Below are 27,961 nucleotides of genomic sequence, written 5' to 3'. Positions count from 1 at the left end.
GATTAAGCAAAGATCTAAATACTCTAAACAAGGCCAACCTCTTAACCTAAGCTGATTATTTCCATGCAAGAGAATTTAATTCTATAACTGCAGATATAAAATCAACTCGTAATAATAAAGACAAAAGTTTCAAAGAAAAACCATAAACACAAATGCAAACTGAATCCGGCTTTAATTCAAGCTTGTGGAGAACAAAGTCCTACAGAAACATTCCACAGAATTTTCTGGAAAAGAGGGATCACAACAACCCCTGTAAAAAGGAGACTAAGAGTAATTCATAGCTCACCAAGTTCTCTCTGTATCAAATTCCCAGAATACCCAGAAGATTTCTTCACCAGCTCAGTCCTGACTCACCCTCTTCAATCTTTATTTCATTAGAAGACGAAGGGTCATATTATTTAAAATTATTCTAGTCTCAAGAAATTTAAAGACTTGAAGTAGTAGAGCATTTAAAACTTAAATAACTTTAACAAGAAAGCCAGCTGATCTTAACAAGTTACTCCGCTAGTAAATGGGAAATGGACTGAATCATCCTAGACATAATTTCATTAGGGCTGCAAACCACCCAGGGGAGAGTAGCACAATTATACCATTTTGTAATCCACATTCACAAAAAGTTTGCTACACAAATGAAGAAAACTGTGTGCCCATAGACAACTTATTTTTTAAAATATCACTCCCCAAGAGTAGCCATGTTTCCACTTTTGTTCCCTTCTCCACATCAAAAATACCAACTTGATTTCTTCAGGAAAATGGACAATCCAAGTTTATATAGTGGGCTGGAAAAAGAAAACACTGAAAAGTCTAAAAGCACGAAATAAACAAAGCTGGGAGGGAAGACACTAAGAGTTGTTTGTTTCTAATTCATTCTGAAACCCAAGGCTTGTATTTACCAGTCCTTTCTGCTAAAGTCATCCAGCTATTGAAGAGGAGAGCCTGGAAGTAAAGTCTGGAGGAAAGGTAGTTGACTGATAAACTGTCCTACAGGTGACAGTCAAGGAGAGAAGAGGTAGAGGTTTGGTGGTTAATGAATAAGTTCCTGACTAGCCAGCTCCTCTTCTTCTCTTGAATTAGATCAACCAATGTAGATACGATGAAAATCATTGGCACCAAAAGCAGCATTACACTTGGGACATTTGCGCTGGCGGGTGTCATAGCGTGTCTTCACACACTCAAAGCAGAAGACATGAAAACACTTAGTAAGAACAGCATCCTTTTTACGCATGTTACAGCACGGACAGGTCAAGCGTGCCTAAAAAGAAAAGATGTCAGAGTTTCAGCAACTGTTAAAGTTTATGATCCAAATGTCTCTCATATAGTACACAACCAAGAAAGAAAACCCACAAGGCACTAAAAAAACAGCATCATTTCCCCCCGCCCGCCAAAATAAACCATTCTCTGGTTACTATCACGTAAATTATTCTCCCAGTCTATTAGGCCACTTAAAGCCTTGACAAAAAACAAATCACTGAGGCATTTTTTCTAACCTTGTAATCCTTAATCTCTTCCATCAGAATCTCATCACACTTGGGTACATTGTCTGGTTTCTTTGTGGTCTCCAGCTTCCTGCGAAGTCTAGAGATGTCCTCCTGTGGTAGGATAGCATACTCATTAGACACACTTACCCAAATCTACCATTTTTGAGAAAAATAATAGACTTGAGTTTTCTGTTGTGAAAAGAGAGGACTTTCTGTCCTTTTATGTCCAATTATCTTGTAGAAATGTATAGAACTACAAATGGCAGGATTCAGAACAGGCAACCATAATCATATCCCCAAATTGGAATTGCATCTAACTATTACCAATTCAGTCCTGTGAAAACACATCTAAAAGTTTAGAGGATAGTCTATTTTGTTTTATAGTAATTAGTTTTAAGCTGAAGGTAGAATGGTTTAAAATAATTCAGAGACTTACAGATAAGGACAGAAAGACATCATGAGAAACAGCTAGCATGACAAAAATAGAGACATTATAGGAGAACTTGAAAATCCTCTACTGCTGCTATGTTGCTACTTCTTTAACAATTTACCAATTCATTAATTTAACAAATATTTATTTTGTGCCTACTAGGTGCGAGGCACCATAAAAGGGTGTGAGGATATGGCAGTGAAGAAAACAGACTTACTCTCTTCCCTGAACAAACTCCCTCAAGTCTAGTAGGAAATGACATACATTGGACTAATGATTCTTTCATGATATGGGTCACTTCCAACCTCAGAAAACACCTAAAGCTGACAAGAAAAGACAACTGCTTTTACCTGAGCTCGTTTGAAATTGAACATGTCCTTTTCTTTGGTAACACTGTTCTCCACGATCTCATCCTGAAAATCATGTAGCTTCTTCTGAGCCAACTCCAGTTGTGCTTTGAGGTCATCTGCAAGCTGGGCTGCCTCCATTGCCTATGTAGGATGTACAAATAAGTAACATCATTGTATCACCTCTTATTCCCAGTGAGACAAAATGTTAGCCCAAGTTGAAGGAATAAAGTGAACTTATAATCTCAACAGTGTTATACTTATTTGTTCCGCTGAGACTAACCATCATTAGATTAATCAATCATACCTTGCGTTTATTCATCTCTAAGGCTTGGGTCCTAAGACCCAGCTCTTTCTCCCCTGTGCCAATGTTGCTCTGTAACAGATGCTCCTTCTCTTCCAGTTTCCTTACTACCTGTAGCTGGGCATCAACCTTTGAACAGAAAATCAGATTTTAACACAAATGAAAAGACAAAAAAAAAAAAAAAAAACTATTCTGTTAATCTATAAGCCCACAAAATACAATATGTTAGAAATCTCAAACTATTACTGATTTTGCCCATGAACCCTTCAAAATACATCAAGACTATGATAACTGAAAGCTTTATTTTTAATATAAAATACTCTGAAAGATTCACTAAGAGTCTGAAAAATGACTGAAAAGATTCTTTTCCAAATTGCCAAAAATAGAGAATATCATGCTAATGCTTAAAACCTGACAATTCATCCTATAACATATAAATTAGAACTCAAACAAAAGCCCAACAGTATTTCCTTCAGAATGGCTAGACATTCTAAAAGAGTCTTTTTTGAAATTAATGCACAAAGTAGGATCAAACAAAATTAAAGTGTAAAAAGTAAAATCACAAACACCCACCTCCTAACCTCACCCACAACTCATCCCAATAAGTGGAGGTAACCATTCTAACAGTTTCTCACGCTGCCTTCAAAAAGCATATCAAAAAGATAGTCCACCATGATCAAGTGGGTCTCATACCAGGGATGCAGGGGTGGTTTGACATCCGCGAGTCAATAAATGTGAGACACCACATAAACAGAATTAAACACAATCACATGATCACCTCAATAGATGCAGAAAAAGCATTTGACAAAATCCAGCATCCTTTTATGATTAAAACCATCAGCAAAATCAGCATAGAAGGGACATACTTAAGGTAATAAAAGCCGTCTATGACAATCCCACAGCCAACATTACACTGAACAAGGAAAAGTTGAAAGCATTCCCCCTGAGAACTGGAACAAGACACAGATGCCACTCTCACCACTACCATTCAATATGGTACTGGAAGTCCTAGCCAGAGCAATCAGAAAAGAGAAAGAAATAAAAGGCATCCAAATTGGTAATGAGGAAGTCAAACTGTCACTGTTTGCTGATCACATTATCATATACCTAGAAAACCCTAAAGACTCATCCAAAAAGCTGCTAGAACTGGTAAATGAATTCAGCAAAGCTTCAGCATACAAAATTAATGTACACAAATCAGAGCTCTGCTATACACCAACAGCAACCAAACTGAGAATCATGTCAAGAACTCAATGCCTTTGACAATAGCTGCAAAAAAAATAAAATAAAATACTTAGGAATATACTTAACCAAGAACGTGAAAGACCTCGACAAGAAAAATTACAAAACACTGCTAAAAGAAATCACAGATGACACAAACAAATGGAAACACATCCCATGCTCATGGATGGGTAGAATCAATATTGTGAAAATGACCATAGTGCCAAAAGCAATCTACAAATTAAATGCAATTCCCATCAAAATACCAACATCATTCTTCACGGAACTAGAAAAACAATCCTAAAATGCATATGGAACCAAAAAAGAGCTCATGTAGCCAAAGCAAGACTAAGCAAAATGAACAAATCTGGAGGCATCACATTATCTGACTTCAAAGTATACTATAAAGCCATAGTCACAAAAACAGCATGGTACTGGCATAAAAATAGGCATGTAAACCAATGAAACAGAATAGAGAACCCAGAAATAAAGCCAAATACGTATAGTCAACTGATCTTTGACAAACCGAACAAAAACATAAAGTGGGAAGGGACACCCTATTCAACAAATGGTGGTAGGATAATTGGCAAGCCACATGTAGAAAAATGGAACTAGATCCTCATCTCTCACCCTATACAAAAATCAACTCAAGATGGATCAAAGACTTAAATCTAAGACCTGAAACCATAAAAATTCTAGAAGGCAACAATGGAAAAATCCTTCTAGACAATGGCTTAGGCAAAGACTTCATGACCAAGAACCCAAAAGCAAATGCAACAAAAGAAATGATAAATAGATGAAACTTAATTAAACGAAAAAGCTTCTGCACAGCAAAAGAAATAATCAGCAGAGTAAACAGGCAACCCATAGAGTGGGAGAAAAAAATCTATACATCTAACAAAGGACTAATATCCAGAATCTACAAGGAACTCAAACAAATTAGCAAGAACAAAACAAACAATCCCACCAAAAAGTGGGCTAAGGATATGAGTATACAATTCTCAAAAGAAGATATACAAATGGCCAACAAACATAAGAAAAATGCTCAACATCATTAATTATCAGAGAAATGTAAATCAAAACCTCAATGCAATACCACCTCACTTTGCAGGAATGGCCATAATCAAAAAATCAAAAAATAATAGGTGTTGGCATGGATGTGATGAAAAGGGAACACTTTTACACTGTTGGTGAGAATGTAAACTAGTACAACCACTATGGAAAACAGTATGGAGAGTACTTAATGAACTAAAAGTAGACCTACCACTTGATTCAGCAATCCCACTTCCAGGTATCTACCCAGAGGAAAAGTCACACCATGGAATACTACTTAGCCATAAAAAAGAACAAAATAATGGCATTCGCAGCAATCTGGATGGAATTGGAGACCAACATTCTAAGTGAAGTAACTCAGGAATGGAAAACCAAACATTGTATGTCCTCACTCGTAAGTAGGAGCTAAGCTGTGAGGATGCAAAGGCATAAGAATGATACAATAAACTTTGGTGACTTGGCAGAGGGAGGCAAGGGACAAAAGACTACACACTGGGTACAATGTACACTGCTTGGGTTATAGGTGCACCAAAATCTTGGTATCGCCACTAAAGAACTTATTCATGTAACCAAACACCACCTGTTCCCCAAAACCTACAGAAATTAAAAAAAAAAAAAAAAAGTAAAATCACCCATACCTCCTAACCTCACCCACAACTCATCCCAATATCCAGAGGTAACAATTCTAACAGTTTCTCATGCAGCCTTCCAGAAATTTTTAAAATATACAGCACAGGAACATAAGTAAACATACACTTTAACGCAAAAGGATAACAAAACAAGTCACTTGATTTTATTTCAGACATGTTTCCATATTAGCAGATCCATATTTGACAGCTACGCTGTACTCTTTTGTAGGAATAACAGTAGAGATGTATAATTTATTTACCAATACCCTAATGATGAACATTTAGTTTTCAAATTTTTTTCCAATCACAAAAATGTGCCACAATAATCATTCTTTTACTTATATCATCATGTAGAAAGCACCTATTTCAACAGAACAGAAAGCTCTACTCATCCTAATTACCTGAGTCTTCAGAGTCAACACCTGGTCTGCCAGCTCCTCCTTCTCTTCTTTAAGCAACTTATGGATCTGATTGGACTTGATACGCTCTGACATGAGCTTGAAATTTGCATCATCCTTCTCCCGCAATTGCTGCATCAAACGGATATTTTGCTCCTGCATGTCTTCAAATGCCTGGCCTGTGACATCCATCTCAGAGAGGAGTGCTTCTTCTTCCTAAAGGATGGAGGAAGAGAGTTCATTTTAGAAGAATCTTCGAACTTCAATGGATGAGCACAGGAAACTAAACTTTCCCACTGTTCATTTAGATATAAATTAATTTAGTGACAGAGTTTTAAGAAGCTGTGTTTTGTCACTAGGCATACAGAAGCTCTATTATCTGAAGTCACTGGCACCAATTGTTGGTCTGATACTTACTAGTTGATCTGTACTCAACGTCAGTTAAAGCACACAATAATTGAATTTACCTTAATCTAGACAAACGGATCAAGCAGCAATTGGTTAAGAGTACTTCCATTATAACCTCTCACATTTTCTCACGCTTTTCGACAATTAAAATACTGAATCTACAGGATTTCCAGCAGTTGCAAACATCTAAAGCCTCGTAACAATCTGATAGGTGAAGACTGGTATCTAATAATAGCTTTACTTTGTATCTATTTCATTTTAAGTGAGACTGAGCATCTTTTCACATGGTTAAGACCACTTGTATTCTTTCTGTAACCTATTCATTTCTTTTGCCTATTCTTCCATTGGATTCTTGAGTTTTTTTCTCTATTTTGGAGAGGTTTTTTTTGTATCACATAAGCCTTCCTTGTAACAAGAGTTAAAAATATTTTTTACTTTTTGTCATTTAATCTTTTGGCTTTGCTAACAGTGTTTTTTGCAATGTAGAAGTTTTGCATCATTTTAAAAACTAATTCAAAATTATCAATTTTTTGTTCATGTTTTCTAGTCTTTTATTCATAGAAAGGTCTCCACTCCAAATTATAAAGGAATTTAATGATTTTCTTCTAGCTTTTTGATGGATGCATTTTTAAAAATATCATTATCTATGATCCATTTGGAAATCATCCTAGTGTATTCAAGTATGCATGTAACTTTTTTCTAATATTTTTTTTTTACTTTTGTCCCATCACATGTCAGTTTTTCTTTTCCTCACTGATTTAAAACTATGTATTTAGCATATAATAAATATAATGTGTACTTTCATCTATTTCTCAAGTTTCTATTCAGTTCTAATAGCCTGTCTAGTAGTCCCAAGCTATTTTACCTACAGAAACTTTATGTTTTAACATATGGAAGAGACCCCAGGGCTGTTCTTTTTCAATTTCTCTTGTTACTCTTGTTTACTTATCCACATGTACTTTAAAACCAGTTCGTCTAGTACCAAAATAAACAAAAGCAAAACTTAAAAAAAGCACTTTTATGAGATCACATTACATTAATACATAAACTAGAAAGACTGAACATTTTTAAGATAGTGAGTCATCCTATACAAGAACATAGGTCTCTTTTTACTTGTTCTAGAACCTATAATAGTACAATTTCCTGATAATTACCTTAAGAGAGAGGGAAGAAAAGAAAAAGCGGCAATTACCAGATTTAAGAAAAGTCAAAATTACACTTTTTTTTTTTTTTTTGAGATGGAATTTTGCTCTTGTTGCCCAGGCCGGAGTGCAATGGCGCGATCTCGGCTCACTGCAATCTCCGCTCCTGGGTTCCAGCAATTCTCCTGCCTCAGCCTCCCAAGTAGCTGAGATTACAGGCATGCGCCACCAAGCCCAGCTAATTTTTTTTGTTTTGTTTCAGTAGAGATGGGGTTTCTCCATGTTGGTCAGGCTGGTCTTTAACTCCCAACTTCAGGTGATCCACCCATCTCAGTCTCCCAAAGTGCTGGGATTACAGGCATGAGCCACCACGCCCAGCCAAAAATTACACTTTTTAACAAAAGGAATGTGTATAGGATCTAATGAAGTTCTTCTTTTCAAGGCACTTCATGATCAACTTACCATTAAACCTACTCCATCTCACTGTTACTTTGCTATTTCTTAAAAACTATGAAGGTGTACTAACACAGAATACATATATGGTTTTTCCAAGCATTTTCAGTATCTTTATTATTGAATGTTAATAAAAATTCACTGGCATTTAAAAATAAATACATATTCATTATGAGGAGGAGAACAACCTCTATAGTTCTATGACCCCAAAATAGCCATAGTTAACATACTGCTTAATCAATATATTATATTGGTTAATATATTATATCCTTATTACATATAAATCACATATTTATATGCATAGTTTTTCTATGTAGTATATGTACTACATAGAAATATATAATAATATTTATTTATAAGCATAGTTTTCTTAGTTTCATATATTTGTAATCATAATGTATATAAAATCTTACATCTTATTTTTCATTTTATATTCACTATAACCCTTAATTCCAGGTCAGCAAAGAAAGACTAGATCTTCAATAAATGTCTGAACAACAGCAGAGAAAGACTAGCTCTTCAATAAATGTCCATTTAAATAAAAGTAAATTTCTTGCCTCACAAATACACAAAACAAAATAACAAAGATTAAAGACTTGAAGGTAAGAATTAAAACATACACACAAAAGGGAAAAATACATATTAACAATCAAAAAAAGACCAAAATGAAAAAGCAAATTTCACAGGCAATAACTTATTGTCAAGTAACATTTACTCAAAAAGTCAATTAAATAAAGAAAGTGTGTCCACCTGCTTGGCCATGGCTAGCTTCTTCTGTAGGTATTCTATCTGCTCCTCCACTGCCCGGATCTTCCTCAAAGCATCCTCATCAGCCATTTTTTTGTTCTCTTTCTTCTCTTTATCTTCCAGATCCTTGAGTCTTTGCCTTAGATCTTCCAACTATAGGAGGAAAGGAATTGCACAAAAATAAAAAGTTATAATACATTTTCAAAAATCAATTAATACTGTACAAAGATAGAGGGTCCATAATACCCAAAGAGTCTTTACAGAATTACAGAACAAGAAACATAATATACTAAAACATCACATAACACCATTTGTTTTAACATCACTCCATTCTACTATGACATGCTTCTATAAGCAACATTTTGGAGAAGTGCACAGGTACCTTTCTTTAAAATAGTGGTTCTCATCCTTTTTTTAGGCCTCAAAATTTTAAGAGCGTAAGACATTCCTCCCAAAAGTAATGAAAAAGATTATCCCTGTAGCAATGAATTACATAGGAAAAACAAGGAATAAATACTTTGGAAAGCCTACTCATAACCCCAGTAATTCAGATATATTTTACCATCCTATGGAGAGTTTTAAAATCTCTACTTCATATGGTCTTTGAAAAGGCAGAAAATGTTGCACTTAAACACTAATTTTAAAGATAAAGAAAGAAATTATATCCTTGGCAAGTATGAAGGAAAATCCCACAAATGAAGATTTTAACCAGAAAGACAGGTAATAGCAGACTAGAATACCTCTGCCTTAGACTTCTTCTCAGCTGCCATCAGCTGAACTTTGTCTCTCTGTTCCTTTGGGGCAGAGCGGTACATATCCAGCAATAGTTTCATCTCCTTTTGGCTCTCCTGTGCCTTCCTATGACAGGTGTAATAGAGGGAGGGGAACAATGTAATAAGAAAATAAAAGTCATCACGGCAAGGGAATTTTGATTGAGCAGAACATTTTTAAACAGTTTCATTTTACATTTCATATCACGCCTAAAAGATAAAATTTTGTACAGACTATCAAAAGACTTTTGGATATGCTTAGAAAGTACAGAAAGGTAAGCTGTATAAAAATGAATCATTTCTCCCTTCTGACAAAGTCCTCTAACAAAGTTATAAAACAGACATTTGTGTACTTGTTATATAGGCAAATTTCTGTGGCCCCCAACCCTGAGTAACTGAGATTCAGTAGGTCTGGGGATAGAGTCCAAAAATTTAAACAAGTGATTTAAACAAGTCACTCAGATGATTCTGATACCACACCACAAAAAAAAAAAAAAAAATTTCCTTAAAGAGTTCAAGAGGGGGAAAAAAAGGGAAAAATTTGAAAGTCTGAGATATACTGTTAATCCTAGATTTGACAGCTGAATGATTAACCATCAGCTAAAGACTAAAACTTCACCTCTTATTAAATTACTAAACCTCTTAACTAAACTTTTATATACCAAAAAAGTTCAGCATTTTGAGCACAGTGGTCCCTCAAATCCAAACATCAACAAAGGGTCAACCATAGAAAATAAGGAGCAAGAAGTAAGCCGTTCTGCCAGAGAAGTTATTGGTTTTATAGGAGAAGGGCCAATGCATAAGGTTATGACAGATAAATTCACCGAGTTAAAGGTCTATCTTAGTGTGTCAATGTCTATAGGAGTAAATCTCCTAAGAAAGATATGACATATTCACAAACCAGTTAACTCTCAGGCAGATAGATCAGATATTGTTCAAGTTACAGTGATATATAAATACTCCACTTATTATCATTTAAATTACAATTAACGCCAGCTATCTGCTCAAATCCAGTGAAGGGCAGTAGTTAATTTCCAATAATTCTCAGAAGCGTTACCTCAGTCATGACATCCTTTTCCTTAATTTGGATTCATGAAAAATAAGGCTACAATCATCGGTTTACTGGTACTCGATCACTGAACCAAAATACTAAATAGTCATGCAGGCCATTTTGGCTGTGCACTTGAACAAGACTTGAAACCAAATTAATTGTACAATCTAAAACACTACAACGATCAGAACCAAACATTTCATGCATTATGTCTTAATCTTAGCTTTTCAGTCAGAAACTGTTAGTCTAAATATGGCTCTTACTTGAGTTCAATCTTCAATTGTTTGATAATTTCTGCTTCCTTTTTCCTCCCATCATCATGTTTGCCTTTCTCTTTATCCTTAGCAGAATCTCTCTCAGATTTTTCTGACTCTTTTAGCTTCTGCTTCTCTCGTTCTCTCTCCTTCTCCTTCTCCCGTTCTCTTTCTCGTTCCCTCTCCTTCTCCCTCCTTTCTCGTTCTCGCTCTTCTTCATCCCGTTTAGACTTGATTTCATTGGCATCCTCCTGAGATGCCTTTGAAGCTGAGGACTGGGAAGATAAGTCCTCAGAATCTGGTTTTAGCTCTGCAGGCTCATCCTTAGCATCCTCAGTACTAGACTGGGACTGGAGGAGGGCACTACCACTACGCAGACGTGTCTGGGAGAATAAAGAAAAGAAAGATGCACATCTCTTATGATAACCACACTGCCCACCTCATTCAAAAACAGCTTTACGGCATTAACAGCAAATGATATTTATTCTATTCCTTCTGGTTACCTTGTTCAGGTCAGACTGGGCTTCTCTCAATTTCCGCTTATATCTCAGGACCTCCCCTTTCAGCTGGTGATTGTGATTCTGGAGGCTACTGATGAGGTGGCGCATCTCCCGGTTTATAGGGCCTTAAATACAGCAACAACAAGGTTATGAGGAACCATGGTAAGGGCAAAGGCACAAGGACAGAAAAAGGAGAACACATCAGGAGGCACTGAGAAATAGGGAGAATTACCAAAGACAAGACTCGTTCTCAGAAGATGAAAACAAAACTGGTCAACTTGAGTTAAAAAACAAACACCCAGGCTGTGAACCAAAATGAATTACAGGATTTACGGTACTTAGGACTTCTGAGTTGAAGTCAGCATTAACAAACCCTGGGGTCTGTGTTGTATCTTTCAAGGAAGGTATTTACAGCAAAATACTGCATGGAGTGAGAATCATTATACCTGCTTGTTCATTGGCAGCAAGGGTCTGCTCAAATTCTATCCTCAGCATTTCATACTCCTTGCGGACCTGGGCCAATGTATCTTCTAGCTGAATTACTTCAGTCCTCAGCTTCTTATGAAGACTAACCTCATCTCGCTACAGACAGATAAAGGAACCAATAAAAAAATTCTTATTAAAATGTAGAAATATCATCATAATCTATTATTCTATCTCCTAAATTTGATCTATAAGAATCTAAAAAGAGAAAAATATATATCAATAATGGATTACTCTGAAAATTTCCAGTTCAATCTAAACGTAATGAAACCAGATAGCTACAAAAGACTAATTTGGAAACTGACAGGATACGGAAAAAATAAAGAAAATGGCCCCCTATTCTGAGAACATTAGAATTTAGTTGGAGAACTAAACTATAAAACAGTATATAAACATATGTAAAATAGTATTCAATTCATTTGTCAGGCATATATTAAAAGACCAACTATTATAACCATTACCTTAAAAACTATGGAAGATACAGAAATGAATATATGAATAAAAGCTTCTATCTTTTAAAAAAATCATCTACTGGTGCCATTATATGCTTTTTAAGTAATGTAAGTAATTTTGCAGCTTCTACCCACTATTTTCTCCCATACATGTAAGCTCTAGCCATATTAAACTATTTCTCATTCTCTCTCATAACTTTATATATGCTGTTCTCATGCTGGGAATTCCTCTTCTCCACTTTCAACTACCAATAAACTTGTATTTATCCTTAATATTCAAACCTTACTTTTTCGAGTAGAATCAGGAAACTTCCATAGTCAAATTAGACACTCTGTTTTCATGTATCACATCTTTTGGCTATGCTGCCATTGTACCACATTGCATTCTAATGGATACTATTCTCCCACTACTGCAGACAACAAGATCTGTGAGGGCAGGAATTCTGTTGTCTCATCTTTATATGCCCAATACCTACCAAAGACCTACTGCCACTCTATGAATGGCAGCTGAATGAGAGATTAATTGCATGTGAGGGAGTAAAATTGTAAAACTTAGGAGGCAGGAAAGCTTATATACAAAAGACAAGGCAAGGCTGTTACCTCAATAAGCTCAACCTGGTGCTGGTGGGTTCCCCTGGTGCCATGAAGCAGGGTCCGAGCCTCATCCAAGTGTGCTTTCAACTGTAGGCTCTCATTATACAGGACGGAGAACTGTGACTGCATGCAGCGATATTCTGGAGTTTCCTTAACGACTTGCTCCACTGCACTCCGCAATTCCACCTTAGGAGGGCCCAAAGCAAAGTCAGAAGCAGAATCTAGCATTGCCCCAGAGGCTAGACAGGAAGTAAAATTTTGAACTCACTGATGTCCTACACAAGACAGACAATTTTATAAAGATTATTAAGTTATCTACCCATTGCTCTAGTTATGAAAAATCTACCCCAAAATTAAATTAGACTAACTAGGAGATGGTACCTGGATATACTGTATTCTTTCCTCCTAGAATTGTTTGGATATGTGTTTCATATTCTGTGGCAAATGAGCCACCAGAAGAGTAAAATTTGTCAGGATGCTTATTTTAAAAACATAGTTGAAGACCCCAGTCACTAACTTGTTCTCTTTAATAACAATGACAGAGAAAAATATTGACAGGGTATCAAAAGTAGTTATGCCTCTCCTAAGCAACTATCAAACACTTTTAACTGATTTAACTTAGGCTGTTTTTGTTTTGTTTTTTATTTTTCAGTTCAAACATCTTTATTCACATCATTTAACCTAGAAACAAATTATAAAATAGAGATGACTATGATCGAAAGAGGAGTGAGGAAGACTTCCAGAATCTCTTTTATTCTCCTAAGAACCTAAGAAGAAAATTCTTCTGGGCAGGTTTGAAGACCAACAGGATCACCAATCCTGTTTCTTTCTCTGTTTGGGTAGCAAAAAACTGCAGAGCCTAATCTATGGAACCACTTAGGCAAGTACTGACATGTGAATGGCCTCCCTTCCACAGTATATATATGCCCCCTGCAAACATCTTGTATACAAGCCCCACTTTAATGCATTTTGGATCCTCACCCTAGTTTACCCTACTTCTCATTTTTCTCAACAACTCCTATATTAGAGCACCTTGATTTAGTCTACATATCTTTGTACGTTGCTTTAAATCCTTTTCAGGACAAGGCAGGGTACATATAATAAGTAAATATGTAAGTGAAGAAGTAGATATATCAACAAAACTTAACATTTTTTCTTTGTTCCCCCCAGCTTTATTAGGGTATAATCAACAAATAAAAATTATACATATTTAAGGTATACAATGTGATGTTTTGCTATACATATACACTGTGAAATCGTTACCACAATCCAGCTAATCAACAAATCCATCACCTCACATTATCTTTTTGTGTGTGGCAAGAACATTTAAGATCTACTCTTATACGGTATTAATTATAGTCACCATGCTACGCATCACCAGAACTTATTCATCCTGAATAACTAAAACTTTGTACCTTTTCCCCAACAACTCCTGATTTCCCCAACCCTGGTAACCACCATTCTACACTCTGATTCCAAGAGTTTCACTTTTTTAGATCCCACATACAAGTGAGATCATGCAGTATTTGCCTTTCCGTGCTTGGTTTATTTCAGTTAGCATAATGTCCTCTAGGTATATCCATGCTGTTGCACACACACACACACACACAAATATACACACACCACATTTCTTTATCCATTCAGTGTACAGTTCTTTCATCTCGCTGGTTAAGGTTATTCACAATTTTTTTTAATACTATTGTAAATGGGATTGTTTTCTTAATTTCTTTTTTATATAGTTTGTTGTTGGTATACAGACACACAATTGTTTTTGTATGTTGATTTTGTAGCCTGCAACTTTACTGAATTCATTTATAGTTCTAACAGTTTTTTCATGGAGCCTGTAAGGTTTTCTATATATACAGTCATGTCATCTTTAAACAGAAACAACTTTACCTCTTCCTTTCTGATTAAGAGGCCTTTATTTCTTATCCTTGCCTAATTACTCTGGCTAGGACAAAAGTAATGAGAGCGAGCATCTTTATCCTGTTCCTGATCTTAAAGGAAAAGCTTTCAACCTTTTGCCATTGGGTATAATGTTGGCTGTGGGCTTGTTTTATATGGCCTTTATTATGTTGAGGTACACTTCTTTACAACTAATTTGTTAAGAGTTTCATCATAAAAGGATGTTGGATTTTGTCTACATTTTTCTTATCCCTCATGAATACGCAGATTCACAACTATGTATATACGTGAGTTGAGCAGCAAAATGTCTGATTTTACTGCCCTTCAGGGATGCGTTCCTACCTTCAGCTTTTCATTTTGTGTAGTGACCTCCTCAAAGTCTTGCCGAAGTTTCTCCAGCTCACAGAGACGGTTCTGAGCCAACTCTTTGTTCTCCTCAAGCTCTGCATTCATTTCCTCAAACTGGAGAGACGCAGAAAAATAGAGAATAAATAAGTATTCTTCTTAAATCATTTCTAAGCTTCCTATCTTCACTGATTCGCTATTCCAGCAAAACCCCACGATGTCACTTGCGAACACAATCCTAAGTACCTAAGCATGAAGGCTGACATACAGTCCAAAACATGTCCTGAGTCACTGATTTTACCTTCCGAGCATTGATAGTGATTGTGCCGCCATACAGACTGCTCCCCGCTCCATACACCTTATAACCTTTGGAATTCACCTAGAGAGAAGACAAAGATTCTTCAGTGAGAGACTCTAAGATTTCAGTCTATAACCAATGTACATTCAAAGGATGAGTTTTTTTTTCCTCAAGTACCATGCCCCAAGGTGAGTCTTCCTGAGAACACTCCTTACAAGATTCTAGTCTCCAAGCCATAAAACAGCACTGACCCGTTCTAGGACTTCGGCTAAGTGTCGGTTGAGTCGCTGTTCCCTCTTTCGAATTTTGTCAATATCCCACTGCAGGTCATCAATCATGGACTCCAGGACAGACACTCGTGATTCAGCTGTCTCTACTTTACTCTGCAACTTGGAGAACTACATCCCAAAGACAAACATTCAGAAACATATAGCAAAAAGAGACCAAATTCCACAATATTAACCCTTGCTTATGTGTAATTATAGAAAAGAGGCAAATAGAAGATGCTTCACCCTCTTCCCAATGCATGATCATAAAAATGAAATCACGGATTCCTCCAACAATTCTGGGTCAGTTATAATCATGCAAACTTTAAGTCTAAAGTCTATAAGAACTCTCACACAAAGAAAAGACCGCCTAAGATTCAATAATTTTTCTACCTCTGAAAAGCACCATTTCTGTGGACGGACCACAAACTCGTAAAAATTTTGTAATTTTTAAGAGATAAAAAATAGTATCTTTTGTTTTGTTAGATAAATATTTTTTTCAAAAAAACCATTTTTACCCCCAAATTTCTCTCTCCACATTCCCACAAAAGGTCATCCATTCAGAACAAAAGGAAAACTTCCATACTTTTTCAAGCTCACCCCAGAGCAATCTAGAGTCAGATACAATACAGTATAGATTATACTATAATCTAGAGTCAGATACTCTATTTAGGAGCCATACACCAGCTAACACTATTTAGTATTTTAACTAATAAACTATTACATGTTCACATTAATCTATATATACCCTTTGTGCTAGGTTTTAAAACATGACACAAAAATCCTTTGAAAGTCCTCCCAACAAGAGGTGGGATCTTTGTTCCCTCCTCTTGAATCTGGGTCAACTTTAGAGACCCAATGGAAATGGCATTACACAATTTTGAGGCTATATCAGAAAGGCCATGAAGGTTCTACCTGGTGATCTTGGGATGATCACTGGAAGAAGTCAGCCGACATATAAAAATTCCAACCATTCTGAGACTACCATGATGGAGAGGCAACCTGTAGGTATCCCAGTGGACAATTAACCCAGCTGACAGGCAGCATCAACAGCCAGTCATGAGAGCCAACAAGGACATCACAGTTTAGCAAACTGCCCTCCAGGTTAGTAATACTATCTGAGATTTGTCAAAGGGCTAGAAAAGAGAGACCTCTCCATCTTGGTAGCACCTAGTCAATGTCTTAAAACATGACAAAACTATTCTATTTTCTTACTAGACTCTAGTTTATTTATAAGGGCTACTACATTCTAACCTCTTTGAAGGTCCAGGATAATCCATATGAATTAATAAATTCCCCAGATGATATTCATGCAACCAGCCCAGCATGGACCTTAACACTGGAGTTTAGTAAACTAAGGCATATGAAGAACAAGAGCTTTGAAGTCAAACAGACCTACAGTCACAACACAGCTCAATCACTTTCTAGCTATGTGCCCTCAGAATAATCACTAACCTCTTTGAATTTGTTTCTTTGGCAATAAAATGGGAGTTGTTTTGACATTGGAGATAACATTCATAAAGTGCTTAAATTCTAGGCACTAAGTAAATGGTAACTACTAAATTACTAATTAGCATGAGAATTCAGTGGCCAAACTAAGGTAGGGCAAATTCCAGTAGAATCTATTTTGAACTAAATCAAAATGATCATCAGAAGTATCAGAAAAGTCGTTTAAGGCCTATCATCACTTTATCTTGATCATTTTGTGTAAATAAATAAATGTCCAAATCTTGGCATGGTTTAATCATGGCATTATTTGCGCCCAAGTTTAGACTGAAAATTCACATTCCTCAAATTCCTAGGACATCATCAATGTAGTAGTTTCTACTTCCCCATTCCCTGCTGAATTTCTACCATGCCATTCCTCAATAACATTATACAGTCTTTTATATTTAGGGTAATTCATTATTTGGAGGTTTGGAGTTGTGTTGTGTTTTACAAAATCCCCTATGATATGATAGGCCTTCTAGAGTAAGGTAATCTTTGAGGTGCTCAGGATTGTAAGTCAACGTCTGCCACAGCCCACTAGACACAGCCATCTCTCCTTTTTGGTTAAGTACCTCCTGAGACATGGTGCGATGCTTTTCCTGAAGAAGATCTGTCAATTCCTGTAGCCTCATATTCTCCTGTGCGAGGAAAGAGTTCAGCTCCTGCACTGCTTCCTCCACTATCAGATTATCTGGGGAAGAAGAACTATACTTTAATTTAGCATCTATAGTGTCTTTTTTTTTTTTTTAGATGGAGTCTTGCTCTATCGCCCAGGCTGTAGTACAGTGGCGTGATCTCGGCTCACTGCAACCTCTGCCTCCTGGGTTCAAGCCGATTCTCCTGCCTCAGCCTCCAAAGTAGCTGGGATTACAGGCGCGTGCCACCACACCCGGCTGATTTTTGTATTTTTAATAGAGATGGGGTTTCACCATGTTGGACAGGCTGGTCTCGAACTCCTGACCTCAGGTGATCCACCCACCTTGGCCTCCCAAAGTGCTGAGATTACAGGTGTGAGCCACCACTTGGCCTATAGTGTCATATTTTAAAACTGTGTATCCTTGGCCAGGTATAGCAGCTCATGCTGTAATCCTAGCACCTTGGGAAGCCAAGGCAGGGTGATCACTTGAGGCCAGGAGTTCGAGACCAGCCTGAATAACAAAGCAAGAATCATATGCTCTTATCACATATTCTCATATCATATATTCTGAAATACTGTTAGGGGCACTTCTGAAGCTTAAAAACCAAAAATGTACACTACTATTTACAAAGCAGGTAGGTAAATCCACAGAACTCACTACACCAAGTTAGTATGTTTAAAATTAGACTTGCAAATACTATAGCTGAAATCCAAATGTATTAAATGAAACCAGATACTCTCAGGATATATACCACCCATCAGAGGGAGTTAGGAAGAAAAACATGCTTTTTCATATCACCTCTTGGCATTACTCTTAGTATCAATACAGAACAGGTTCGTCATATGGTGGTTTTCAAGCTAGGATTGCCCATCAGAATCACTTGTTGAACTTTTAAAACAGACATTTCCCTAGGACCTATCTCATACCTACTTAATAAGAACCTCCATGGGCAAAGCCAAAAATAAGAATATGCTCAGAAAACTCCCAAGGTGATTCTGATTCATAACCTGAGTTAAGAAGTAGAGACTGAATTTTAGTCCTCTCAATATCCTAAGCACTGAGGACAGAGCCTAGAATACAATAAAAGCTCAATAAATGTTTAGTGAATTTATAAACAAGCCCATAAATGCAATTCTTTTGAATCAAAGACCAAATAAACATGTGAGGGGTTATCAACTTTCAAACAAGTTACAGTTGATGCTATAATTCATACTTTATACATCTTTATCTCTTAGAAAGTTCAGCTGACCAATGGCAATTGCCTTTTGTGTTACAAATGGCATGGTTATTTGTAATGTTTCTACTTTTTAACTTAAACCTGACCATAAAATGCATGCCATCAAAGAGTAATTTTAAAGTGGTTTGATATACTACTCATTTTATTCCCTTTTTAAATAACAATTATTTCACTTGATATTCATTTATGAAATCAAGTTTAACATAGTCAATGCACATGGCATATTAATTACCATATTACTAAAATTTAACAATACCTTCTAACTAGTCAATCAGAGCCAAAGGAGAAAGAAGCATATGGGCATACACAAAGCACCACTATTTAATATTAGGTGAGAGGGAAGTTCACATCCATTCATTCCCCATTGACTAAACATCTACTAGATGCCAGGTACAGTGCTAGAAACTAGAGAAACAAAGAAGAGTGAGCCAAACCACTGAACCAAGACACAGTTTAGCTGGAGACATGCAAATAGATGTAATATATGAATACAAAAGTACAAAAGTCTGAGAGGACATAAAACACATTGTTTAAAATGGTTATCTTTGATAAATGACACAGGGAAACTTTTGTAGTCTACTTATTTGTATTTCCGATTCGTGTATTTTTAAACAAGTATCTGTTTTCCTCATAATACAGAAATGCATAATCTAACGGAAAAGCGAAAGAAACCCTTGACCAAATTTTCACAGGCCATCTACAAACTGCTTAATTCTGTTGACAACTTAGACCAAATTACCCTTAAAAGCAAAATTACAGAATAATACAATTCTTTTACGTTCATCCAATGGTTCAACCTCCATTACATTCAACTTATTTCCTTCAGAAACGAAAGGTTAAACATCTTAATGATAAGCAGGGAAATTAAGATATTACAACTAGACCACGATTATTATTGAAAACATGAAATCAAGGCATTTTTTTTTGCATTTGAGCAAGGTATTTATGCCACAAATGACTAAAGATGTAACCTAGCTACACAAATACTTTACTGTACAAATATTAATTTTTGCATTAACTCTGAGTAACACAATTATTCCAAATAATTATTTTATTTCAAATAGATACTCTTTCATCTATAGAATATTTTCTCATCATCCTTTTAACCATATAGATCATCTGTCAATGCTAAAACCTGCGCCAACTCTTTTTAAAAACATTAGAGATAATGAAAAATAAAAAAGTTAAGTAAAAATTAACTTTTTCAAGTCAAAATTCTGTAACTAATAAATTATTAAATAATATAATTGTTATTTAAAATAAAGTATTATCACTATAAATCAATAGCCTACATACACAATAAAAACATCCAGATATCAGAGCTGTTTATTAAATAATAAAGTTAATTCTGCTATTTACAAAACTGTCATTAATAGCGTATATCAGTATAGAGCTGATAAACTCTTTACTCAGCTTATTAAAGGATTGTCATGTGGCTCAAAATGAGAAGCACTGATAAAAGATTAATATGCCATAATGAAGACATTACCAGTAACACTGAAGGTCAGAATTTTAAGAAATTTAATTAAAATACGTAGTCCAGGCACAGTGGCTCATGCCTGTAATCCTAACAGTTTGGGAGGCCAGAAGGGAGGATCTCTTGAGGCCAAGTTTGAGACCAGCCTGGGCAACATAGCAAGACTTCCTCTCTACAAAAAGGTTAAAATATTAGCCAGGTGTGGTAGTATGTGCCTATAGTCCTAGCTATTTGGAAGCTGAGGCAGAAAGACTGCTTGAGTTCAAGGATGCAATGGACTATGATGGTGCCACTGTGCTCCAGCCTGGGTGACACAGTGAAACCTTATGTCTTAAAAAATAAATAATAAATAAAAATAAATATGTAAGCTTGCAAACTACAAATTAGCATGCAAAAATGAATTCTTATTCCTCCTCCACTACTCCCGGCCTCCAGGCTCTTGCCTCACCTCCACTGTTTAGCTTCCGGGATAGGAGCTCCACTTTTTCTTGCAATTTATCATAGACAGTCACAATCTGGGACACGGCTCGGCGGGAAGACTCCACACGTTCCTGCAGCTGAGACTCCATCTCTTCACTGGAACTGCTGGCCAAAGTAGCAAGGAAAGAGAAAGCTGGCTCTTGCCCTTCCCCTGAGGACACAGGGGGAAAAAAAGAAGCCCCCCAAAATTATAAACTGGAAATAACAAAATCCATTTTTTTTTTTCCCTCAAATGGAAAGCCTCAAAGCAGAGCTCTACTTCAAAAACCCAGATAGCATGCAGTGATAGAATCCATCACGAATACTTGCCTCTCTCTCGGTCATCTTTACGCTCCTGATTGCTATCAGAGTCTGGTTCTGGTTCAGGCACAACAAGGGCTTTTCGTTCTGTGAGTAGGTCTCCCAAGCCCTGCTCCAGATCATAACGTTTAAGGATGATACGGATGTTTTCATCAAACTGGAGAAGGGTAGGTACAATTATGAAGAAACAAAGGACACAACTTTGGAAATGAAGAGAACAGTAAGGAGAACTAAAGTGGTCAAATAAAAATCTGAGCAAATAAACAAGTTAGCTACCTGACTCCAGTATCGGTTGACAATCAATAGGGAGGCATCATCAGTGGCCTGTCGTCGTTCCAGTTTTTCAATGTGCTCACGAAGTTCATCTTCAATGGCCTGCCGCTGATCCAACATTTCTGCCAGCTTGCGATTTTTGGTTTGCAGTGTTCGAATGTCTAGCTCCTCCTGCCCAGTAAACCAATCATATTAGTCTCCACAAAGAAATTAGAAAAATGAGCCATTAAACTCAACAAGGTCACAATTATTCATTAGTTATTTTCTATGAATAAAGCTGTTGACTTTTTAAAAATCTTACAAGTAATTAAGAAGTAGAAGCAGAAGAGATAAACAACAGATATATGATGGTGTGAGGAAAGAATACACACAAATACATCAGAACCTCAACCCATCTCACTGTTCTAGTCACATGAACATCTACAAAGTAATGCTACTTTAAGGCCACCACCCAGCTAGATCACCCTCGACTCCAATCAACACTGTCATCTATCTCCTAAGCACCATCCTTCCTTCATTAAAGACTTCAGCACCTGGATCCCTGTCTATCCCAGTTCCTGCCAATATATCTGGTGACTTCACCATACATGTGAACAGACCATCTAATCCTCTAGCATCTAGGCTGTCAGTTTTTCCAGTTCCTTCACTCCAATGATTATCTCCTCCACTGTGCTTCAGCCATGCATTTCAAAAGACACATCTCAGACTTTTGTCATTATCTGGAACTGTACCACATATGAAATCTTAAATTCCAACTTCCCATTCTCTGAATAACACCACATCTTTCCAGGTATCTCGTGCCCTTAACCCAATATACCAATCCCTTTATCTCATCTATATCTCCAGAATGTTGAATTCGTTTCTTTCTCCTTTCAGTCTCCTTCTATAACTGCTACCATCCATATCTCAATCATATGCTATATAGCACATTCCTTCAAACACCTGCCTAACAGCCTCCTTAGTTCTCTGCCCTTAATCCTTTTATTCTACCTCTGTGAACAAACCCCAATCTGAATTAATCCAGATATCTGGCTATTCCATTCCTGTACCCAGTATGCTGAGACTTCTAGAGAAGTTCATCAAACCACAGAAACCCATGCCTTTACAAAATGAATTCTGAACCTAAACAGATCTTGTAATTTGTCCAGAAATCTTTCTTTATCAAGTGAGCTATCTCCCATTCTCCATCAAGGCAACAACAACCTCTACCAAACCCTGCCCCCTTTTACATCATACAAAACAGATAGCTTTACTTCCTATTTTAATGAGAAAATAGAAGCCATCAGATGGGAAAACACCTCAATTCCCCATCTCTTTGACCCATTCACACAATTATGCACACATTCTTAAAAGCTCAGCTTGTGCTCAGGATCCTGTTCTCTTCTGTCTCTACAAAACCCTCACTCCATTAGTAATTTCACATCCCTCTCAGTATTTTTCTCTCTCCAGCTCCTTCCCTAGGACAAGCCAGGGAGGGGTTGGTGGAAGGTGGGATGCGGGGATATAACAAGCAAAGAACCAGCATGTGGAAAAATATTCTTACTTTTCTGAGAAATTAATGAAATCACTATTTTAAAGTAACAATTGCTTATTACACCACCCATTTTTGTCTCATTTTTCTCTTCTCCATTTTAATTAAAACATTCCTAATATGCCAAAGTAGTCAACAGTTTTCCCACTGCACCAGTTTATTAACACTATTAATAAACTATATCCTCAAACTCTTCTCTGAACATTGCCTTTCCCTTCTTGCTCTAACTGAAACTTGGATGAGAAACTGTTTCCCTGCAGGCTTCTCCAGTGGTGGCTGTTTCTCTTCCACACCCCTTGAAGCCAGAGAGGGATGAATATCCTCCTTATTTTCCATTGCCACTTCCAGGCCATTACTCCCCTTCCTCCCTAAAACGTCCTACCTCTGCAGCTCATGCCATTAGCCTATACCACCTGCCGCCATGCTCTGTTGAATTCATCTATAAATGCCCACGTCGTTTCCTCACATTTCTCAGACTTAGCACCTAGCTTATTATCACTCTTCAATACTTTTCCTGTCATCATCCTTAATGATTTCAATACCCATACAGATAACCTTTCCTATACTTGAATCATCAAGTCATTAAACTCCTCTTCACCAATGATCTTGTCTTCTACCTCCTTCAGCCACCAACTCCCACATTTAGTCTTACTTGTACCTACATGTCCTCTATAAGCTCAAACACCTCATTCTTCACAACTACCACTATTTTTCCAGCTCACTCTCTCCAGTTTCCTTACTCCAAAAATTCTTTAACTTCTCCAGAATCTACCATCCATTGGTCCTATACCTTTCACTTCTCTCACCTCCTTCTTTACTGAACTTAAATTCCATGATCAGTCATTATATAGTCATCTACTTTACAGCGATACTCCCTTAAAGCATTGTCTCTACTCTCTTTTTCCTAATTCCTCTCCCCTCATATTCTCTTAAGCTCACTGAAAACTGGGTGCCATCCCCACTATTTCACCAACATAGGTGTTTTGGTATCTCCAATGAAATCTCTATTATTAAATATAACACCTCTGTCCTCCCTTTACTCCCTTTGTTCCAACTGAAACCTGAATGAGAACACATCAGCGGCACCTAATCAGCTCCTTCTTGAAATACTTTCTTCATTGAGCTTCTGGGAACCCATTCTCTCTTACTATCCTCTTACCTCATTGGTCCCTCTTTGTTTGTATCTTTGATTAGTCCTTTCTCATTCCTTGACATGAAAATATTGTAGTGCCCCAGCAGACCTCTTTATGCTTATTCCTTAAAGGATTCTGTAGTCTCATAGATGTAAACACAACTTACAAAATGACAATTCCCAAATGTACAGGTTTAGCTCAGACCTCTCTCCAGCATCCAGCTTATTAACTACCTATCCATTCAGGGGTCAAATAAATATCTCAAACTTATATGTCCCAAACCAAACCAAACTCAATTCATCCTCCATGACTCCCAAAAATCTGCTCCTCTCATACACTTCTCTAGCTCAGTAAGTAAAAACTCCATTACTTTCAAAATCTTGGGATGATCCTCCCTCCTATCTTTCACGTGAGTTATGCAATCCATCAGCAGATCTTATCAATGCTACCTCCACAGTGGTCCAATCCACCACGATTTCTCATTAAGATTACTGCAAAGGCCTCCTATAGCAAAAAATCTGTGCTAAGTCCTGTCAGCCTGCCAGATTTCAGCACAGTTGTAGTGGACAGCTCCATTTACACCGCCATTGTTCCCACTTCAAACACACTTTGGAGACTCAGTTTTTCTGTCCCCAATCACAGCTGGCTCATAACAGCAATCTCAAAATGCACAGGAGGTACTGCTTTCAATGGCAACCTTCAATCAATTGGAGCGGGGATCAGTGGATACATGCCTCAGATCCCCACCTTTGGAGAGATGCAGTTATAGCGAAAGAGAGTAAGAAGGAGAGAAGAAAAAAGTCTGCTAACTGGATTCTTGTTTATAACCCTTGCTCTTCTATAGTCTCCAAACACAAGTCAGAGCGTGTTAGTCCCCTACTTAAGACTATCCAATAACTCCTCATTGCCTCTGGATAAAGTCCACACTGGGGTGTGTGCTATGTGCTTCCCATAAGTATGTGCTTATCCCTGTGAACAGCACATATCCCACTCTAAACAGTCTATTCCCTTGTCAGTGCTACCCTACAAATTAAAGTCTAGGGGCTGTCTTCAGTGTAAAGCACAGTGTCTGGCAAATAACAAATACTCAACAAATATTTATATATTGAGTGAATAAATGCCTTTGGAATGCATGATGTAAGGCAGTGCTAAGACAAAAATCACTTCCTGCCAGCAATATTAAGTACCAGAACCCCAGGCAGCCTCAGAAATGACACTTCATCAACAACTCACTATGAATGTTCCTATTATTCTGACTCAAAAAAAAAAAATAATCAGCCTCTCTAAAATAAACCTTGGCCTCGAAATCAAACAAGTAATAGATGTGGTTTTGCAAGCCATACAAATGTAAAGCATTTTAACATCACATCCCCATGTCTGATTTTCAAAAAAGCAAAATCTTGATGTAGATCAAAACCTGTAAACTTCTGATGTCTAAAAGATATATAACATTACTATGAGATTTTGGTATATAATACTCATTCTGTCAGCTCCATAAGAGCAAGGATAATATCTATGTTATGCACCATTATATTATCTAGCCCAATACTAGCTCACATTTATTGACTATTTACTATATGTCTCACATTATATATCTATGTTATGCACCATTATATTATCTAGCCCAATACTAGCTCACATTTATTGACTATTTACTATATTAAATGCAAAGTGTTAGCCCTTAACAGGGACTCTCATTTTATATGCATAAAAATCTAATGTAGCAGGTACTCTAATTACATTTTACAGACAAGAAAACAGGCAAAGGAAAGATAACACAAGGTCAGCCAGCTAGGAAGTGGTACAGCTCAGTCAACCCCAGGCAGTCTGGTCTCAGACTCCCACTCTTCACCATACTCTCAATGATCGCTAAACTGTCTCTTAGAATCTGGTACTGACTTTTTCAGTGAATGAAAAATAAATGTATTCTTCCCACTGCTAAATACCTATAGTTAATGTTGTATCAGGCACCACATTCCCAGATTCTCGAAAGAATATAAGTATACCTTGAAAACAAAGAACAACTGTCAATCTATCTCTCCTCCAGAACTGACTACCACATCATTTTACCTACTTTCAGCCTGTTTTATTTCCCTCTTCTTTTCAAATAGCTTCCCCATTCTCCAGAAAGCTTCCATGAATTTTTAGTTTCAAGTTGCAACTGACAGAAGAAAAGCACACTTTCATGGCACTGTTTCCTCATACCGTTGAAGAGACACCTCCTAGCTTAATTGTTTCCACTGTGGTCCCTGAATCTTCAACAGCTGCCTTCTTCTCAGGAGGCATGGAGGTGCCAGGTTCTCCAGCTGCTCTTTTATTTCCAATTCCTGACATTTTGGCAGAAGATGACAGCGGTTTTCCTGATAGAAAAAAAGGCAGAAACTGACATATGTAAGCAAAGCAACAATAGAGTAAAACAATAGAGTAAAAACTAGCAATTTTTCTGGCCAACGCTTTAACCTGGATCCATTAATTCCACAACCATCTCCATATTCCTCTTTGAGGAAAAAAAAACAATTAAATTGTAGAGTAAAAGTCAAGGCGGGCTGGGCGCAGTGGCTCATGCCTGTAATCCCAGCACTTTGGGAGGCCGAGGCGGGCGGATCACGAGGTCAGGAGATCGAGACCATCCTGCCTAACACGGTGAAACCCTGTCTCTACTAAAAAATACAAAAAATTAGCCAGGCGTGGTGGCGGGCGCCTGTAGTCCCAGCTACTTGGGAGGCTGAGGCAGGAGAATGGCGTGAACCCAGGAGGCGGAGCTTGCAGTGAGCCGAGATTGAGATTGCGCCACTGCACTCCAGCCTGGGCGACAGAGCGGGACTCTGTCTCAAAAAAAAAAAAAAGAAAGTCAAGGCTAAATTTACATGACTATAAATTTCTAAATACGATGGTGATAAGAAATGAGACAATGGGCAAAGGGTGAAGAGACCAAAAATAAAGTTCTGGAATCTCCCTTCCTGTAATGCCAAAATCAGAAAAGGGCAGTTTGATTATGCCAGAAGTTAATACTACAGTGTTGAAAGAATCACAGAGCTGAAAGAGATCTGTGAAATGCTTACTAAAGTCATTAATACTAGACAAGTCAGTTACCATCTCTGAGCCTCAGTTTCCTAACCCAAGAATAAATAACCACAGTATGTACTTCGTATGCTTATTATAAAATAAAATGGATGATATAATTATACAAAGAATTTGGCACAATGCCGAACACAAAGTAAGCACTCAGAAACCCCAGCTTTTCTTTAACGTTTGCAGTGTTTTCCCTATTTCCAAACGCTCTCTCCACTGTTTTCTGCAACCCTACGTTTAGTTCCCAGTTCTGCCTCTTAGAGGCCGTGTTGCTTTGAAACAGTGAATTCGCCAAGAGCTTCGGTTTCCTCAACTGCACAATATTAACGAATATATTTTTCGTCTGCCCTGCCTACCTTCCAGGGTGCTCAAAGGATGCGGAATGGATACTAAAGCACTTTGGCTACTTCAGGAAACAACCCAGCCATCACCGAGACTAACAAGACTACTCTGCTTCCAATTCAAGCTCCAGGAGAGGACTATCGCTGGCAACAACCTGAGTAGGACCTCGCCTGGAGAGAGAAGACACAGAAGCAGAACAAGGCTGCAGTCCAACTCGCGAAAAGCCAAAGACCTCAGCCTCAGCGGGGATAATTGCAGGCCCAGGAGACTGACGGCCCCAGAACTGGAGAGGGTGGAGACTCCTGAGGCCCGGCACAGTCCTGTTGGGCCCTAAGCGTCATCTAACCTAAGTTCTTTGAACTGGCGCCGCGCACGAACAGAACTCACAGCAGTTACTCACCAAGGCCTGTGCAGCGATTCCAGCTCTCACCTCTGACCCGCGGCGGCGACGGGGCAGAACTT

The 27,961-nt window shown here is 37.5% G+C and overlaps 1 protein-coding gene across 2 annotated transcripts; it reads right to left on the bottom strand.

The window, feature by feature from the left end:
• Positions 1–155: 155 nt before the first annotated feature.
• On the bottom strand, positions 156–27,961 carry RNF20 (ring finger protein 20). Of its 2 annotated transcripts, none has more exons than XM_032164707.2 (20): positions 27,900–27,961; positions 26,291–26,445; positions 21,425–21,592; positions 21,158–21,305; positions 20,817–20,999; positions 17,589–17,707; positions 15,514–15,660; positions 15,266–15,343; positions 14,962–15,081; positions 12,721–12,900; positions 11,632–11,767; positions 11,189–11,310; positions 10,695–11,068; positions 9,351–9,468; positions 8,614–8,763; positions 5,864–6,076; positions 2,563–2,688; positions 2,259–2,399; positions 1,488–1,589; positions 156–1,252 (listed from the first exon to the last, which is right to left on the bottom strand). In XM_032164707.2, exons 2-20 carry the CDS (start codon positions 26,417–26,419, stop codon positions 1,076–1,078), a joined length of 2,931 nt encoding a protein of 976 aa, XP_032020598.1. In that variant the 5' UTR covers positions 26,420–26,445; positions 27,900–27,961; the 3' UTR covers positions 156–1,075. The 2 variants fall into 2 exon arrangements, with proteins under 2 accessions (XP_032020598.1, XP_058301204.1); XM_058445221.1 differs by lacking the exon at positions 27,900–27,961 and adding an exon at positions 27,514–27,640.

The sequence above is a fragment of the Hylobates moloch genome, unplaced genomic scaffold (genome assembly GCF_009828535.3).
Source record: "Hylobates moloch isolate HMO894 unplaced genomic scaffold, HMol_V3 SCAFFOLD_10, whole genome shotgun sequence".
NCBI classification, from domain to species: Eukaryota; Metazoa; Chordata; class Mammalia; order Primates; family Hylobatidae; genus Hylobates; species Hylobates moloch.
The sequence above is the reverse complement of the archived record's forward strand: the minus strand, read 5'-3'. Positions and strand labels throughout refer to the sequence as shown.

Excerpts from the sequence above, each read along its gene's own strand:
- RNF20 (XM_032164707.2), bottom strand. The coding sequence starts at position 26,419 with ATGTCAGGAATTGGAAATAAAAGAGCAGCTGGAGAACCTGGCACCTCC. Across the intron at positions 15,661-17,588 it reads ATCGCACCATGTCTCAGGAG|TTCTCCAAGTTGCAGAGTAA; the intron begins GTACTTAACCAA and ends TTTGGGATGTAG. Across the intron at positions 6,077-8,613 it reads AGCTAGCCATGGCCAAGCAG|GAAGAAGAAGCACTCCTCTC; the intron begins GTGGACACACTT and ends TCCATCCTTTAG.